At 40.1% G+C, this 18,893-nt stretch overlaps 2 protein-coding genes across 3 annotated transcripts in view; both read right to left on the bottom strand.

Moving 5' to 3' along the window:
- Positions 1-18,893, bottom strand: part of LOC133545477 (oocyte zinc finger protein XlCOF6.1-like) — a 97,621-nt gene that overhangs the window by 28,344 nt on the left and 50,384 nt on the right. The window lies entirely within an intron of this gene.
- On the bottom strand, positions 1,213-6,497 carry LOC133545112 (gastrula zinc finger protein XlCGF57.1-like). 2 transcript variants are annotated; one of them, XM_061890458.1, is made up of 3 exons: positions 6,041-6,497; positions 2,942-3,053; positions 1,213-2,639 (listed from the first exon to the last, which is right to left on the bottom strand). In XM_061890458.1, the coding sequence occupies exons 1-3, from the start codon at positions 6,137-6,139 to the stop codon at positions 1,543-1,545; spliced, it is 1,308 nt and encodes a 435-aa protein (XP_061746442.1). In that variant the 5' UTR covers positions 6,140-6,497; the 3' UTR covers positions 1,213-1,542. The 2 variants fall into 2 exon arrangements, with proteins under 2 accessions (XP_061746442.1, XP_061746444.1); XM_061890460.1 differs by lacking the exon at positions 2,942-3,053.

Below are 18,893 nucleotides of genomic sequence, written 5' to 3'. Positions count from 1 at the left end.
CAGGTCGTGGGGGCAGCAGCCTAAGCAGGGAAGCCTAGACTTCCCTCTCCCCAGTCACTTCGTCCAGCTCTTCCCGGGGGAACCCAAGGCGTTCCCCGGCCAGCCGGGAGACATAGTCTTCCCAACGTGTCCTGGGTTTTCCCCGTGGCCTCCTACCGGTTGGACGTGCCCTAAATCCTGAGCAGATGCCCGAACCACCTCATCTGGCTCCTCTCCATGTGGAGGAGCAGTGGCTTTACTTTGAGTTCCTCCCGGATGACGGAGCTTCTCACCCTATCTCTAAGGGAGAGCCCCGCCACCCGGCGGAGGAAACTCATTTGAGCCGCTTGTACCCGTGATCTTGTCCTTTCAGTCACAAACCAAAGCTCATGACCATAGGTGAGGATGGGAACGTAGATCGACCAGTAAATTGAGAGTTTGGCTGTTCGGCTCAGCTCCTTCTTCACCACAACGGAACAATACAGTGTCCGCATTACGATCCGCTTGTCGATCTCACGATCCACTCTTCCCTCACTCGTGAACAAGACTCCGAGGTACTTGAACTCCTCCACTTGGGGCAGGGTCTCCCCCCCAACCCGGAGATGGCATTCCACCCTTTTCCGGGCGAGAACCATGGACTCTGACTTGGAGGTGCTGATTCTCATCCCAGTCGCTTCACATTTGGCTACGAACCGATCCAGTGAGAGCTGAAGATCCTGGCCAGATGAAGCCATCAGGACCACATCATCTGCAAATTGCAGAAACCTAATCCTGCAGTCACCAAACGGGGTCCCTTCAACGCCTTGACTGCGCCACAAAATTCTGTCCATAAAAGTTATGGACTTGAATCCTGGAAGTCAGAATAAAAGTCTGATGTTCTTATGACAGAGCAATTCAGGGTTTCTTCACAACACGTAAAAATAAATACAAATGAAGCAAGATGCTTCTGGCAAAATTTTGCCTGAATATTTGACCCCGTTCTTGGAAATACTGAAGTGGTCCAGAAGATGTTTCAGATGTGAACCAGTAAATATGTATATCATATAAAGGTGCTAATCTATGGGATTATTAACAATTAGAAATAAAATATGTAATACTTCAATATTTCATATGAATAAGTCTAAAATTGCATGACGAATATATATATATATATATATATATGTGTGTGTGTGTGTGTGTGTGAGCTTACATACACACAAAATGTTTATTGCATGTAAAATAAGTTTCGAACTGTTTACTCTCACCCTTTTACTCAAATTGTTCAGTCCATTTTTTATACAAGTACACAATGTTGCACATTAATGCATGTGCTTGACTGAAAAAAACACTAATACAAAATATCTAATATATAAATGTAGAGGGATATTAAAAATTAATGGTGCTTACACAAACAAAAATGTCACACATGTTATATGTGCTGATGTTGTTAGAAGGTCAACATTAAAGTCTGGACAGTTTATTTCAAATCCTGCAGTTTCATTTGCTGCTGCTGTTCTCACCAGCACACTTGTGTTTCTTACATTGGTACTTAGAAGAGAATCTTTCACCACACACACTGCAACTCTACACTTTCTCTCCTATGTGTCTTCTCATGTGTGCTACAAGGTTTGATCGGTCACCAAAGCTTCTGTTGCAGATTGAACAGGAATGTGATTTTTCACCAGTGTGTGTTCTTTTGTGTCTTTTCAAATGTCGACTTTCTTTAAAACCTTTACCACAGATTGAACAGGAAAAAGGTTTTTCACCAGTGTGTGTTCTCATGTGTACTTTCAAATATTGACTTCGTGTAAAACCTTTACCACAGGTTGAACAGACAAAAGGTTTTTCACCAGTGTGTGTTGATATGTGTTCTTTTAAAGTGTTACTTTGTGTAAAACCTTTACCACAGATTGAACAGACAAAAGGTTTTTCACCCGTGTGTGCTCTCATATGTACTTTCAAGTGTATACTTAGAACAAAATCTTTACCACATACTGAGCAAGAAAAAGGTTTTTCACCAGTATGTGTTCTCATGTGTACTTTCAAATGGGGACTTTGTACAAAACTTTTGCCACAGATTGAACAGAGAAAAGGTTTTTCTCCAGTGTGTATTCTCGTGTGTACTTTCAGATGACAATGGTATTTAAAGGTTTTGTCACAGTGAGAACATGTGAAGTGAGTGTTGTCAGTGTGACATGTCTTATCATCTTTAGAGTCTTCATCATCAGTGTCAGGAGAGTGTGACGTTGTGTCCTCACTATCTGATAGTGGAGCTAAGAGCTTGTCTGCTTGTGATCCTCCACAGTGGTCTCCATCAGCTTCTGTTGTCATGTGTTGTGTTGAGCTGCTGCTTGGAGGCTCCCCCCCTCCCCTCTCCTCACTTTCACCTTTGACCTCATCATCTTCACTCTTCACAGGGACACCAGTCACTGGGAACTCCACCAGTCCTTCTATATGAGCTCCCTCCTGACTGATGTTGTGTTCCATCGCTTCCTCTTTAATGTGGGGGGTCAGTGAGTCTTCCTCTTCCTCTTCCTTTTTACAGGAAAGGGTCTGTGTCAAAGAGGAAAAGGAGATGCCAAGGGGTCCGTGGCACCTAGTCGTCCTTTTTGAAGGATCCTCTTTCACCATCCTGAAGCTACACTCCTGTTTTTCAGGCAGACATTGTTCTTCACAGACATCTGCAGGACACAAAATGACAAACATGCTTGAGAAATGTCCAGATTCAGTCAGTAAGTTCACATGAACATAAAAAAAAGAAGTTATTATATGAATTGGCCTGAAAACTAACACATTGCTCTTTACAACATTATTCACAGGACAATAAGACCACTTTTTACGAGGGGTGGGCAATATGGCCTAAAATCTATATTGCGATAAATTCCATGTTGCCTGAGTGCAGCTGGGATAGGCTCAAGCTCCCCCTGTGATTTTAATGTCAGTTACTAATTTATAAACTTCGAGAAAAGATTAGTTTGTTTACAGTGTAAATCTGCATTCTGTATTGTTGACTCTGCTATGCCGCCATCTTGTGGTCGAGTTCTCTCACTGCGAGTGCTGTGGTTTGGAAAGTGCAATTCTTTTAGCTTTGAGCCCTGAAACCAAAGTAAGGTTTCGTCATTGATCTCACCGAACAACGTTCGCATGTGCAACCCGGGATTTCCACTGGATGTGGAACGGCGGAGCCACGGCGACAGACTCAGTCCGTTTTTGTTTTCAAGTCAATGTGTCAGTTTCCACCAACTGGCTTCTATAGTTAGTGGTTGACACAACAAGGCGGTTTAATTGAGCTAAAATAGGCTCATGTGGGACAGGAAGTAATGCATAAACACAAAATAAATGATCTAGTTTACTTTCAAAGTAAAATATTATTTTTAAGGCGGATGATATTTTAACACTTTGAAAAGTCCTAATGGTCATGAAGCCAACTTGTCAAAAGGTTGTCAGACCTAATTTCACCTCCTTGACACAAATGGACAAAAACATGCTGATTCTAAAAGGTCCAAAATTAAAGAGTCATATAACAGGCATATCCACCGGCAGTTATATGGGGGCCTGTATTACAGCGTTGTACTAAAATGACTATTACCATCTCGAATATTAAAGTGAGTGTCACTAACCCTATAGCACACAGGAAAATGTGTGGAGGAGAATTGCAAGTAGCCGAAACAAAGATTGTGAATAACTGACAAGAGGCTCACTTTGCTCATGTAAGTCTACTGTGGAATAAACATGCTCAGGTGCTGAGAGCGATGCACAGAGTGAGACCTCTTAGTCCAGTTTAAAATCCACAGACCAAGAAGGAAACAAACGGGTATAGCAATGTATTGAAGACGGCAAGAATGTGTCCTTGAGTAAGGTACTATACCCACCTGCTTCCAGTGCCACCCACACTGGTTTAAATATGACTTAGATAATGGGTTTCACTATGTAATGCGCTCTGAGTCACTAAAGAAAAGCGCTAAATAAAAATACTTGACTTCACATAAAAGGGAACCACACTTTATTTATTTTGCCTATCAAGAACACGTTTTTTTCTTTTTTTATGCATTCTAAATAGTAAATAAATGTGATCAAAAGTCTGCTTACAATAGAGGCTATTGGATTCGCATTATTCTGCCTACAAAGAACTTAAAAAGCATCCAAACGCCTCCATTAGGGTTTTATGTATATGCGGTAGGTATATATTGGTAGGTTGGTAATGCATGGCATCCTGCCACCAGCTATGCTGACAGTTATTTTAGTAGCTGTCATTAAAGACAAGGTTGGTAAGGTAGGGACTATGGATAATTATGGACAATTATCGACCTAGAACCAGCATGCTATCTAAAGTGGTGGAAAGTGTGATATTATACGGAATTGGGGATCTCATTTGCACCGTAGACAACCAATTTGGGTTTAAGAACAAGTACAGCACTGACTTGTGTATTTATGCTTTAAAAGAAGCAGTAGAAATATACAGAGTGCAGGGTCCTACAATGTTGGTAGGGTTTATTGATGCATCTAAGGCATTTGACAGAGTCAACCATCTCAAACCTTTCACCAATCTGAAGCGTAGGGGTGTTCTGGGTATATTCTGGCATATTGGTACGACAGGCAGCCAAAGCAGGTAAAATGGGGGTAGTAGTTTATCCTCTCCCTTTAGAGTTGGCAATGGGGTACGGCAGGCTTCTATCACCAGGCCTATTTAGCCTGTCTATGGATGACCTGTCAAGGGAGTGGGAGAATGCAGAAAAGGATGCATCTTGGGGAACAACTTTATCAACCACTTTATGTACGCTGATGATGTGGCCATTATATCTCCCAGTATTGCAGGGTTCCGCCAGCTTCTTAAAATATGCTCAGACTACGGAGTCAAGTTTGACATCAAGTATAATGCCACAAAGAGTATGGTAATGATATGTAGGACCAAGGAGGATAACCATCTTCATTTCCCAGGTTTCTGTTTGTCTGGTCAAACCCTGTCTGTGTGCAACAATGTGAAATACTTATGACAAGATGGAGGATGATGCAGACATGCTTAGACAGAGAAGAATGCTGTATGTCCAAGACAATATGCTGGTGAGAAAATGCCATTACTGCTCTGATGAAGCGAAGGTGTACTTGTTTAGAGCTTACTGCACCCCTATGTACACAGCACCCCTCTGGGTGAGGTTCAAGAAAGAGAGCTTGGACAAACTCTAGGTTGCATGTAATAACTGTCTCAGAATCATGCTCAGAAAGGCCAGGGGTAGTAGTGCCAGCAAGCGTTTTTGTGATTTAGGGATAAACACCTTCCACGCCACCCTGAGAAAACTGACGTTTAAGTTTATATGTAGACTGCAGGGGCCCGAGAATGATTTTATTATACAGATAACCAATCGTAGGTGTAGTACTGTTGGGTACCAAGTATATATATGGAAACACTGCTATTTATGCCTCACAATGCGAAGGTCCAAGGTTCGGTCCTGGGCTCGGGATTTTTCTGTGTAAAGTTTGCATGTCCGCCCCGTGACTGCGTGGGTTCCCTCCGGGTACTCTGGCTTCCTCCCACCTCCAAAGGCATGCACCTGGGGATAGGTTGATTGGCAACACTAAATGGGCCCTAGTGCGTGAATGTGAGTGTGAATGTTGTCTGTCTATCTGTGTTGGCCCTGTGATGAGGTGGCGACTTGTCCACGGTCTACTCCACCTACCGCCCGATTATAGCAGAGATAGGCTCCAGCACCCCCTGCGACCCCAAAAGGGACAAGCGGTAAAAAAAAATGGATGGATGTTATTTGTGCCTTTTAAATAATGCGTAGAAGCATTTTAAAGTATATTTTTATTGCTTCTTATATTTATTTATGGTATGTTTTTTTTACTGAATATGCACAAGCATCGATTTAAGTTTATTCTACAAATGGACTGTGTTAGGTAGCTAATTTTTACGGGTAGTTAAATTCGACAGAACAACGACAACCACGCGGTTGCAAGTACCAGACGTATATATGTACATCATTCTCACAAGACAACCAAACTTCTTATACGCAATATATTTCAGAATAGTGTTAATAATCAAGTATAAAGTTAGTAAAGATGTGAGAGTAAGAAGTAAACAAACCTGTTCTGTGTAACACAACTTGATGATGTTTCTTATAATAAACATCCAGTAGTTGATGTTGTCGCTCCTTCTCTTTTGTTGGCCAAAGTTCCTCCTCATACTTTGCCATCGTTCTTTCGCACATTTTCACACAATCACAACACTTTACACTCACATTAATTCCCTACTTAGCGATATTTAAATAACTTCCGCGTCTCTTGTTTAGCAGCTAACAAGCTAAGCTAATTAGCTAGCTAAACAAGCTGCAAGCTATCTTAAGTGAAGCTAGCAAACAGGAGAAGTGTCAAAATGCGCTCAGACTAATGTATCCGGCTACAAACAATTATTAACCGTGTGTACTCTATTAAACAACATATATGTAAGAATACAGAAATATAATGCCCGCGTTTAGGACTTCTCCGTCAGACGCCATCTTGCTTTATCACCCGATCAGTCCACGCATGCGCGTACCTGACGTCACTTCCGCCAACTTGTTTTGCCATACTTACTTACCATGGTTCTTTTGTGTCATCTGTATTTCAATAACAATGTCATCATAAACCATTACATACAAAACAAACGTTATTAAAAATACGGTGTTCATTATGAAACCGCACAGATCTGTACACAAACCTGAAAGATGTGTCCATGGAAAATAAATCGATGTTTTACTATTTTATAATAATGTATTTATTTCAGAATTTCGAAAATGTCAAATTATTTTTTATTGAGTTACAGTAAGTGCTTTGTTTAAAAAATATCAACATTTGAAAAATAAATTGATGGGAGTTAGTAGCGCCCCCGTGCGTCTCATTCATTACAACGACAGAAGCATAAAAGTGGTTGAAATCGTGGCGACACACCTTGTTCATTTTCCTATTCTTGTTCCCTTTTACTCCGAGATAAGACATTATTTTTTATACATACATTACTAAAACATACAAGTATCTCATTAAGTTGACACTGTTGCAGTGGCTGCTGGTGGCAGGAGCTCTGTGCTCTTGTTTCATCCTTTTCTGTTCCTGCTGTTTCCCTCTGGTTTTCATGTGGGGTTTTTTTGCCTTTTGGTTGGGGACCCTTTGGGACTGTGTGACAAGGGGTGGCACTTTCGTGACTTATGCGGTGCTTTTTGTGAACTTCTGGATCTGCTTACCAGAGACCAGCTGCTGGGTCTCTGCCACACCAGAGTCCATTTGGAGAGACTGTAGGAGATGCGGATGAAGAGACAGGGTTGCGGAGCTGGCACTGAGCACCGGGACAGACAAGCTTCACAGTGTCTTGGCTGAATGAGCAGGTATTGGACACCTCGGCCTCCTTGCACGCATCATCACTCATCCATGTGGACTGGACACCGGCCGAGAGTTGCAGGGGTAATATATTTGTAGAAGTATATTACAGTTAAATAAGTGAGTTCACGTAGTTGAATCAATATTCCATCCATCCATTTTCTACGGCTTATTCCCCTTTGGGATCGCGAGGTGCGCTGGTGCCTATCTCAGGTACGATCAGGCGGAAAAAGGGGTACACCCTGGACAAGTCGCCACCTCATCACAGGGCCAACACAGATAGACAGACAACATTCACACTCACATTCACACACTAGGGCCAATTTAGTGTTGCCAATCAACCTATCCCCAGGTGCATGTCTTTGGAGGTGGGAGGAAGCCGGAGTACCCGGAGGGAACCCACGCAGTCACGGGAGAACATGCAAAGTCCACACAGAAAGATCCCCAGCCCAGGTTTGAACCCAGGACTACTCAGGACCTTCATATTGTGAGGCAGACGCACTAACCCCTCTTCCACCGTACTGCCCTGAAATCTATATTATGTTATTAATATATATTATGTTCTATTGTTTCTCTCCGGGAACTCCGGCTTCTTCCCACCACCACAGACGTGCCTGGGGATAGGTTGCGTGGCAAAACTAAAGGGTCCCAAATGTGTCAATGTGGTCTTTGTTGGTCCTGTGATGAGGTGGCGTTCCACCTGAGTGCAGCTGCGATGCTGAAAGGGACAATTGGTAGAAAATAGATGGACGGCTGTTTTTATTGTATCATATATCGTATTTTCTTTATTTTACGTATCAAGTGTTACTAAATGAAATGTGTCAAAGACTATATTATACTATTTATACTGCTATATATATAAATAAACTTTGATTGATTGATTGATATTGAGTGCCATATGTATATATATATATATATATATATATATATATATGTATGCATGTATGTATGTATATATATATATATATATATATATACATACATACATGCATATATATATATATATACATATATATATATGTATGCATGTATGTATGTATATATATATATATATATATATATATATATATATATATATATATATGTATGCATGTATGTATGTATATATATATATATATATATATATATATATATATATATATATATATATATCCATCCATCCATCCATCCATCCATTTACTACCGCGTATTCCCTTTGGAGTCGCGGGGAGCACTGGTGCCTATCTCAGCTACAATCGGGCGGAAGGAAGGGTACACTCTGGACAAGTCGCCACCTCATCGCATAGCCAACACAGACAGACAGACAACATTCACACTCACATTCACACACTAGGGCCAATTTAGTGTTGCCAATCAACCTATCCCCAGGTGCATGTCTTTGGAGGTGGGAGGAAGCCGGAGTACCCGGAGGGAACCCACGCAGTCACTGGGAGAACATGCAAACTCCACACAGAAAGATTCTGAGCCCGTGGTTGAACCCAGGACTACTCAGGACCTTCCTATGTATACATACATATCAATCAATCAATCAATGTTTACTTATATAGCCCTAAATCACTAGTGTCTCAAAGGGTCTGCACAAACCACTACCACATGCTCGGTAGGGCCACATAAGGGCAAGGAAAACTCACACCCAGTGGGACATCGGTGACAATGATGACCCAGTGGGACTGTGTGTGTATATATACTATATCAGGGGTCACCAACACGGTGCCCGCGGGCACCAGGTAGCCCATAAGGACCAGATGAGTAGCCCGCTGGCCTTTTCTAAAAATAGAAGCACTTACCAGTGAGCTGCCTCTATTTTTTAAATTTTATTGATTGGCAACATCAGATCAACACTAAATTGGCCCTAGTGTGTGAATGTGAGTGTGAATGTTGTCTGTCTATCTGTGTTGGCCCTGCGATGAGGTGGCGACTTGTCCAGAGTGTACAACACCTTCCGCCCGATTGTAGCTGATATAGGCACCAGGGACCTCAAAGGGAATAAGCAATAGAAAAATGGATGGATGGAAGCTGGTCTCGCTTTGCTCGACATTTTTAATTCTAAGAGGGACAAAACTCAAATAGAATTTGAAAATACAAAAAATATTTTAAAGACTTGGTCTTCACTTGTTTAAATAAATTCATTTATTTTTTTTAACTTTGCTTCTTATAACTTTGGGAAAGACAATTTTAGAGAAAAAATACAACCTTAAAAATTATTTTAGGATTTTTAAACACATTTACCTTTCAAATTCCTTCCTCTTCTTTCCTGACAATTTAAATCAATGTATCAAAGTATTTTTATTTTTTATTATTATTGTAAAAAATGATGAATACATTTTAATTTTTCTTTTTCTTTTTCTTCATTTTAGCTTCTGTTTTTTCGACGAATATTTATGAAGTATTTCTTCAAACTTATTATGATTAAAATTGAAAAAAAATATTCTGGGAAATCTAGAAAATCCGTAGAATCAAATTTAAATCTTATTTCAAAGTCTTTTGAATTTCTTTGAAAATTTTTGTTCTGGAAAATCTAGAAGAAATAATGATTTGTCTTTGTTAGAAATATAGCTTGGTCCAATTTGTCATATATTATAACAAATTGCAGATTGGATTTTAACCTATTCAAAACATGTCATCAAAATTCTAAAATTAATCTTAATCAGGAAAAATTACAAATGATGTTTGATAAATGCTTTTTTAATTTTTTTCAAAAAGTTTCGAATTAGCTAGTTTTTCTATTAATTTTTTTCGGTAGAATTTTGAATTTTAAAGAGTTGAAATTGCAGATAAACTATGTTTCAAAATTTTATTTTCATTTTTTTCGTGTATTCTCCTATTTTAAACCATTCAATTAAGTGTTTTTTTTCATCATGTATTCTCTAGAAAAAAACTTTCGTAAAAGGAGAAAAAATGTACGACGGAATGACAGACAGAAATACCCATTTTTTAGATATATATATATAGATTTATTTATTAAAGGTACATTGAGCAAACTGGCTATTTCTGGCAATTTATTTAAGTGTGTATCAGACTGGTAGCCCTTCGCATTAATCAGTACCCAAGAAGTAGCTCTTGGTTTCAAAAAGGTTGGTGACCCTTGAGCTAGAGGGACCGGAGCTGACAGAAACCATGGCATCGAGTGACGTGAGGGAAACGGAAATGGAGCACCTGAGACCTCCGCCAACACTTTGTTTGGACTCTGCTATTTTGGCGAAGTCGTGGAAATGTTGGAAAGAGGAGTTTACTCTTTACATGGAACTGACGATGCTGGAAGCAGAGGAGGTCATGAAGGTGAAACTTTTCTACTACCTAATAAGTGTGTATCAAACTGGTAGCCCTTCGCATTAATCAGTACCCAAGAAGTAGCTCTTGGTTTCAAAAAGGTTGGTGACCCCTGCAGTAGATTATTACTCCAATTTCTGGGAGGTAGATTACAAAAAGCAGCACTGTAATTTATAAACTGAAGGCTCACTTTGCAAGACATGGCATACCGGATGTGGTTGTGTCAGACAATAGGCCACAACATTTGTTCCAGAGATTCAGCCTAAGTTGGAAGTTTGTGCACAAAACTTCATCACCGGGATACCCACACAGCAACGGAATGGCCGAGTCGGCGGTAAAGACAGCCAAAGTGACTTATGCTAAAAGCTGAGGCTGCCGGGCAAGATCTGTACTTGGCTATGCTGGATCATCGAAACACACCCAGTCAAGGCCTGGAGACAAGCCCTGCACAGAGACTGTTAAGTAGGAGGACTTGGACCCTACTGCCAACAAAAGATACCCTCTTGACACCGAGGGTCATGGACTGTGAGCAGGGACTGTAAGGTAACAGACTGAGGCAGGAAAGATATTACAACCGCTCAGTCAAGGACTTGGATTGTCTCAAGAGTGGAGACGGTGTGAGAGTTCAGACCTTTGAGCCGTGTAAAGTCTGGACAGTCGCAAAGGTGCTGAAGGAGATGCAACACAGGTCTTACGAGGTGAAGTTGGAGTCAAGTGCTGTTCTGCGGAGGAACCGTCGACACCTCGGGCGCAGCCATGAAGCACCTGCCCCGCTTCTGCAATCAGGAACGTTCAGTGACACGACTACGATGGATATTCAGCAACGTAGAGATGACCAGTCGGTTGCTGTGACCAGAGCAGGTCGTAGAGTTTTTTGTAGACATTTTCTGAAAGACTATACACAGTGACTTTTGAAGCTTGAAAACAGTTGTGACAAGTTGCTGGGTTACATGTTATTTTGGTTGTGTTAGAAAACAAAAAGGGAAAATGCAAATATCTTGCTATTTGATGAGAAATTTATAGGTTAAGACGAAAAGAAAACCATACTGTAAAAGTAAAGAATGACAGGTGATACTTTTTTTTTGTTTTCATCCTGTGTTGGTTTATAAGTAAGATGATACTTTCATTTTCTACTGTAACTGTTTTTTAGTATGTGTACTATCTAAGTTTTAGTGTATTTTGCAATACTATGTTTTTTCTACATAATTAGGCAGTATAGGGTTAGAGTAAAGTAATCTCTTTTGAAAAGAAAAAAAAAAGAGAAAGGATGTCACAATATGATTGTTACGTTGACACTCCAGCATATTAATACATTTTGCAGGGGGGAACGTTTAGAGTGAGACACACTGTAAAGGAAGTAAGCGGACTGGTGTGAGTGAGCCACCTTGGATTGTAACTGCACTGAAGTTGACAAATAAAGTAGAAGTGAGCAACTATACTGCTCTAGCCGTCCACTCTTTATGGTTGGGAACATAACGGACTAGAGTGAAACAAAGACAACACTTGTTTGTTCTGTGATAGGGAAACAAAATAAACAGTTTATTTTATGAATGTATGCAAAGTAAACTCTGTGAGATGTTGTACAATATTGGCCTATGCCTGACACTCCAAACTTTGATTGACATTGATATTGTTTTGGGGATGTTAAAAAAGTAAAAAAATGTTTAAAACACAACAATGGGGATTTTTTTTTAATCCACAAATGTAAATGTGTTAAAACAAAAGAGACCCAACAGATGATTCATAAAATCACACATTTTAAAATTGGATAATAGACAACTTTTCAAATGATGTATAAAGTAAATAATAATATGCTTACTGAAGTGGTCCAGAAGATGTTTCAGATGTGAACCAGTAAATATGTAAATTATGTAAAGGTGCTAATCTACGGGATTATTAACAATTACAAATACAAATATATTGGCCCTAGTGTGTGAATGTGAGTGTGAATGTTGTCTGTCTATCTGTGTTGGCCCTGCGATGAGATGGCGACTTGTCCAGGGTGTACCCCGCCTTCCGCCCGATTGTAGCTGAGATAGGCGCAAGCGCCCCCCGCGATCCCAAAAGGGAATAAGCGGTAGAAAATGGATGGATGGATGGAAATACAAATATGCAACACTTCAATAAATTCAAAAACCTATAAAAAAACAAACTATTATCAATAAGTCTAAAATTGTATTATGAATCTACAAAACCCAAAACTAATAAAGTTGGCACATTGTGTAAATGGTAAATAAAAACAGAACACAATGATTTACAAATCCTTTTCAATTTATATTCAATTGAATAGACTGCAAAGACAAGATACTTGAGAAACTTGTACATTTTTTTTAGCAACACATTGCAAACAAGTTGTCACAGGGGCATTTTTACCACTGTGTTACATGGCCTTTCCTTGTAACGACACACAGTAAAGGTTTGGGAACTGAGGAGACATATTTTTTAAGCTTTTCAGGTGGAATTCTTTCCCATTCTTGCTTGATGTACAGTTTAAGTTTTTTAACCATGTCGGGTCTCCACTTTAAATGGGTTATATTTGTATAGCGCTTTTCTAATTTCAAGGTACTGAAAGCCCTTTGACACTATTTCTACATCCAACCATTCACCAACTGATGGCAGGAGCTGCCATGCAAGGCCCAAACCACCATCCATCAAGAGCAAGTGTAAAGTGTATTGCTCAAGGACACAACAGACATGACTATGATTATCAGAAGCCTATTTAACCAGAAAAGCTCAGGTTACTGGCACGGCCGCTCTACCAACCAAGCCACAACGTCAAGCTCTATAGTGGTCTTCAACGTTTTCTAGGCCGACAACCCCCAAACAGAGACGGAAATCGGACCCCCCAACCTGTACAAAATTGTGTTTTAAATTAAACAAGTACCTTGTTATTATGCAATATTTAGATAATCAAATAATACAATATAGAGCATTGTGGTATTTTAGGTTTCATAATGCACCACACATTTTCATTGGGAGACAAGTCTGGACTACAGGCAGGCCAGTCTGGTACCCACACTCTTTTACTACTAAGTTACGCTGTTGTAACACGTGCAGAATGTGGCTTGGCATTGCCTTGCTAACATAAGCAAGGGCGTCCATGAGAATGACGTTGCTTTAAAACCTGTATGTACCTTTCAGCATTAATGGTGCCTTCACAGATGCGTAAGTTACCCATGCCTAGGGCACAAATAAAACCCCAAACCATCACAGATGCTAATTTTGGAACCTTGCGCTTATTTATAATAATCCGGATATTTTTTTTTTCTTTGGTCCGGAAGACACATCGTCCAGTTTCCAAAAACAATTTGAAATATGGACTCGTCTGACCACAAAAAACTTTTCCACTTTGCATCAGTCCATCTTAGAAGAGCTTGGGCCCTGCAAAGCCAGCGGCATTTCTGGGTGTTGTTGATAAATGGCTTTGCATGTACCCGGGTTAGAAAACAAAACACACTAATATAAAATAACAAATCCATAAATGTAGAAGCTTATTAAAAGATTGTTACCAAACAACAATGTCAAAAAAATGTTATGTGTTGATGTTAAAATGTTGACTGTTTATTTCAAATCCTGCAGTTTCATGTGCTGCTGCTGTTCTCAATAAAGTACTTTCTATTCTATTCTATTCTCACCAGCACACTTGTGTTTCTTACACTGGTACTTAAAAGAGAATCTTTCACCACACACACTGCAACTCAACACTTTCTCTCCTGGATGTGTTCTCATGTGTGTTCTAAGGGCTGATCGTTGACCAAAGCTTCTGTTGCAGATTGAACAGGAAAGAGATTTTTCACCAGTGTGTGTTCTTGTGTGTTATTTAAAATTTTGACTTTCTGCAAAACCTTTATCACAGACTAAACGGGAAAACGTTTTTTCATCAGTGTGTTCTCATGTATACTTTCAAATTGTGACTTTGTGCAAAACCTTTACTGCAGATTGAACAGATAAAAAGTTTTTCACCAGTGTGTAAAATTGTGTGTTTTTTTTTAAACTCTGACTGTGTGTAAAACTTTTACCACAGATTGAACAGGTAAAAGTTTTTTTTCCAGTGTGTATTGGCATGTGTTCGTTTAAGACATTTTTTTTTTTAAAAAACCTTTACCACAGACTGAATAGAAAAAAGGTTTTTCACCAGTGTGTGTTCTCATGTGCACTTTCAAATATTCATTCCTTTTAAAAGATGAACGAGAGGTTGAACAGGAAAAAGGTTTTTCACCTGTGTGTGTTCTCATGTGTACTTTCAAATTTTGACTTTGTGCAAAACCTTTACTGCAGAGTAAACAGGTAAAAGGTTTTTCTCCTGTGTGTGTTCTCATGTGTCTTTTCAAATGTTCACCTTGGACAAAACTTGTATTACACACAGAACACTTAAGAAGGTTTTCCCCAGTGTGTCTTTTCAGGTGTTCTTTCAAACCTTGACTACGTACATACCTCGAATCACACACATGACACGCATAAGTTTTTTCTTTTTTATGTTTTCTTGTGTGCTCTTTCATATTTTCCTTCCTTGTAAAAGATAAGCCACAGATTGAACAAGAAAATAGTTTATTTCCAGTGTGTGTTTTCATGTGTCTTTTCAGCTGACTATGGGTTTTAAATGTTTTGTCACAGTGAGAACATTTCAAGTGAGTGTTGTCAGTGTGACATGTCTTATCATCTTTAGAGTCTTCATCATCAGTGTCAGGAGAGTGTGACGTTGTGTCCTCACTATCTGATAGTGGAGCTAAGAGCTCGTCTGCTTGTGATCCTCCACAGTGGTCTCCATCAGCTTCTGTTGTCATGTGTTGCGTTGAGCTGCTGCTTGGAGGCTCCCCCCCTCCCCTCTCCTCACCTTCACCTTTGACCTCATCACCTTCACTATTCACAGGGACACCAGTCACTGGGAACTCCATCAGTCCTTCAAAATGCTCTCCCTCCCTCCTGACACTGTGTTCCTCCTCTTCCTCTTTAATGTGGGGGGTCAATGAGTCTTCCTCTTCCTTTTTACAGGGAAGGGCTTGTGTCGAAGAAGAAAAGTAGATGCCAGAGGGTCCATGGAATTTGGTCATCCTCTTTGAAGGATCCTCCTTCACCATCCTGATGCTACACTCCTGTTTTTCAGACATCTGCAGGACACAAAATGACAAACATGCTTGAGAAATGTCCAGATTTACTTGGTCACATGAGGCAATCAGTACATTTACATGTACTTAAAATAACAACTTAGTATATGAATTGGCCTGAAAACAAACACACTGCTCTGTACAATATTATTCACAGGAAAAGAAGACCACTTTTTACAAGGAGTGGGTAAAATGGCCTAAAATGTATATTGCCATTAATTCCCTGTTGCCTGAGTGCAGCTGGGATGGGCTCCAGCGCCCCCTGTGATTTTAATGTCAGTTACTGATGTATAAACTTGGAGAAAAATTAGGTTGTTTACAGTGTAAATCTGTATTCTGTATTGTTGTAACTGCTTTGACGCCATCTTGTGGTTGAGTTTGTTCACTGCGAGTGCTGTGGTTTGAAAGTGTATTTCATTTTGCTTCGTGCCTTGAACCCAGAGTAATGTTTCATCATTGATCAAGCAACGTGTGTAAGTGTAACTAGGATTTCCACTGTATGTGGAACGGGGGCTACGGCGACAGACTCGTTCTGTTTTTCTGTTTTCAAGTCAATGTGTCAGTATCCACCGCCTGGCTTCTATATTTAGTGGTCGACACAACAAGGCGGTTCAATTGAGCTCAAATCTGCTCGTGTGAGACAGGAAATCATGCATAAACACAAAATGAATGATCCAGTTTACTTTAAAAGTAAAATATTCTGTTTAAGTCCTGATGGACATGAAGTCAACTTGTCAAAAGGTTTTCAGACCTAATTTCACCTCCTTGACACAAATGGACGAAAACATGCCGATTCTAAAAGACCCAAAATTAAAGAAACATATAACAGGCATATCCCGGGCAGCTATATGGGGGCCTGTATTACAGCTTTGTATTAAAATGACTAGTTCCATCTCCAACATTAAAGTGAGTGTCGCTAACACTACTGCATACAGGAAAATGTGTGGAGGAGAATTGCAAGAAGCCGAAACAAAGATTGTGAATGAGTGACAAGAGGCTCACTTTGTTCGTATAAGTTTACTGTCAAATAAACATGCTGAGGTGCTGAGACAAATGCACAAAGTTAGATCTCTTAGTCCAGTTTGAAATCCACAGACCAAGCTAGCAATGGATTGATGATGGCAAGAATTAAGTTATTAGGTTTATTTTCAATATGTATGTCTGTATGTCCAAGCCAATATGCTGGTGAGCGAATGTCACTACTGCTCTGATGAAGCAAAGGTGTACTTGTTTAGAGCTTACTGCACCCCTATGTACACAGCACCCCTCTGGGTGAGGTTCAAGAAAGAGAACTTGCACAAACTCCAGGTTGCATATAATGACTGTCTCAGAATCCTGCTCAGAAAGCCCAGGGGTAGTAGTGCCAGCAAGGTTTTTTGTGATTTAGGGATAAACACCTTCCACGCCACCCTGAGAAAACTGATATTTAGGTTTATATGTAGACTGCAGGGGCCATAGAATGGTTTTATTATACAGATAACCAATCCTAGGTGTAGTTCTGCTAGATACCAATCCTATATATGGAAACACTGGTATCTGTGCCTCACAATACGAAGGTCCTGGGTTCTGTCCTGGGCTCGGGATCTTTCTGTGTGGAGTTTGCATGTTCTCCCCGTGACTGCGTGGGTTCCCTCCGGGTACTCAGGCTCCCTCCCACCTCCAAAGACATATATACCTGGGGATAGGTTGATTGGCAACACTAAATGAGCTCTAGTGTGTGAATGTGAGTGTAAATGCTGTCTGTGTATCTGTGTTGGCCCTGCGATGAGATGGCGGCTTGTCCAGGGTGTACGCCGCTTTCTGTCCGAATGCAGCAGAGATAGGCTCCAGCACCCCACGCGACCCTGAAAGGGACAAGCGGTAGAAAATGGATGGATAGATGGATGTTATCTTTGCCTTTAATAGAATGTGTAGAAGCATTTTAAAGTATATTTTTATTGCTGCTTATATGTATTTAATATATTTTTGTTTTACTAAATATGCACAAGCATAGATTTAAGTTTATTCTACAAATGTCCTGGGCTCGGTAACTTATTTTTACGTGTAGTCAAATTAGACAGAACAACAACAACCACGCAGTTGCAAATACCAGATGTATATATGTTCTTTACATACACTTGTAAAGAACATCATGTCATGGCTGTCTTGAGCTTCCAATTCTTTCTACAACTCTTATTTTTTTGTGATAGAGTGATTGGAGCACATACTTGTTGGTCACAAAAAAACATTCATGAAGTTTGGTTCTTTTATGAATTTATTATGGGTCTACTGATAATGTGAGCAAATGTGCTGGGTAAAAAGTATACATACAGCAATTTTAATATTTGGTTACATGTCCCCTGGCAAGTTTCACTGCAATAAGGCGCTTTTGGTAGCCATCCACAAGCTTCTGTTTGAATTTTTTGACCACTCCTCTTGACAAAATTGGTGCAGGTCAGCTAACTGTTTTGGTTTTCTGGACTTGTTTCTTCAGTTACCATGAATTGATGAACGTGGACCCTGACTTAAACAAGTTGAAAAACTTATTCGGGTGTTACCATTTAGTGGTCAATTGTACGGAATATGTACTGAACTGTGCAATCTACTAATAAAAGTATCAATCAATCAATCAAAAGCAATGTCCACATGTTTAAGTCAGGACTTAGGAAAGGCCATTTTAAAACCTTAATTCTAGCCTGATTTAGCCATTCTTTTACCACTTTTAACATGTGCTTGGGGTCATTGTCCTGTTGGAACACCCAACTGCGCCCAAGAACTAACCTCTGGGCTGATGATTTTAAGTTGTCCAGAAAAATTTGGAGGTAATCCTCCTTTTCATAGTCCCATTTAAAGAACAAGTTCCATTGGCAGCAAAACAGACCCAGAGCATAATACTACCACCACCGTGCTTAACGGTAGGGATGGTGTTCCTGGGATTAAAGGCCTCACCTTTTCTCCACCAAACATATTGCTGGGTATTGTGGCCAAACAGCTCATTTTTTGTTTCATCTGACCACAGAACTTTACTCCAGAAAGTTTTATCTTCGTCCATGTATTGTCAGATGAAACAAAAATTGAGCTGTTTGGCCACAACACCCAGCAATATAGTTGGAGGAAAAAAGGGTGAGGCCTTTAATCCCAGGAACACCATGCCCACCGTTAGGGATGATACTCGAAACCGGTTTTCCCGGTTGTTCGATAAGAAAAGAACCGAGTCCTCGGACTCGAACCCCT

Source organism: Nerophis ophidion, linkage group LG28 (genome assembly GCF_033978795.1).
Source record: "Nerophis ophidion isolate RoL-2023_Sa linkage group LG28, RoL_Noph_v1.0, whole genome shotgun sequence".
NCBI lineage: Eukaryota > Metazoa > Chordata > Actinopteri > Syngnathiformes > Syngnathidae > Nerophis > Nerophis ophidion.
This window is presented reverse-complemented; position numbering and strand designations above follow the sequence as displayed.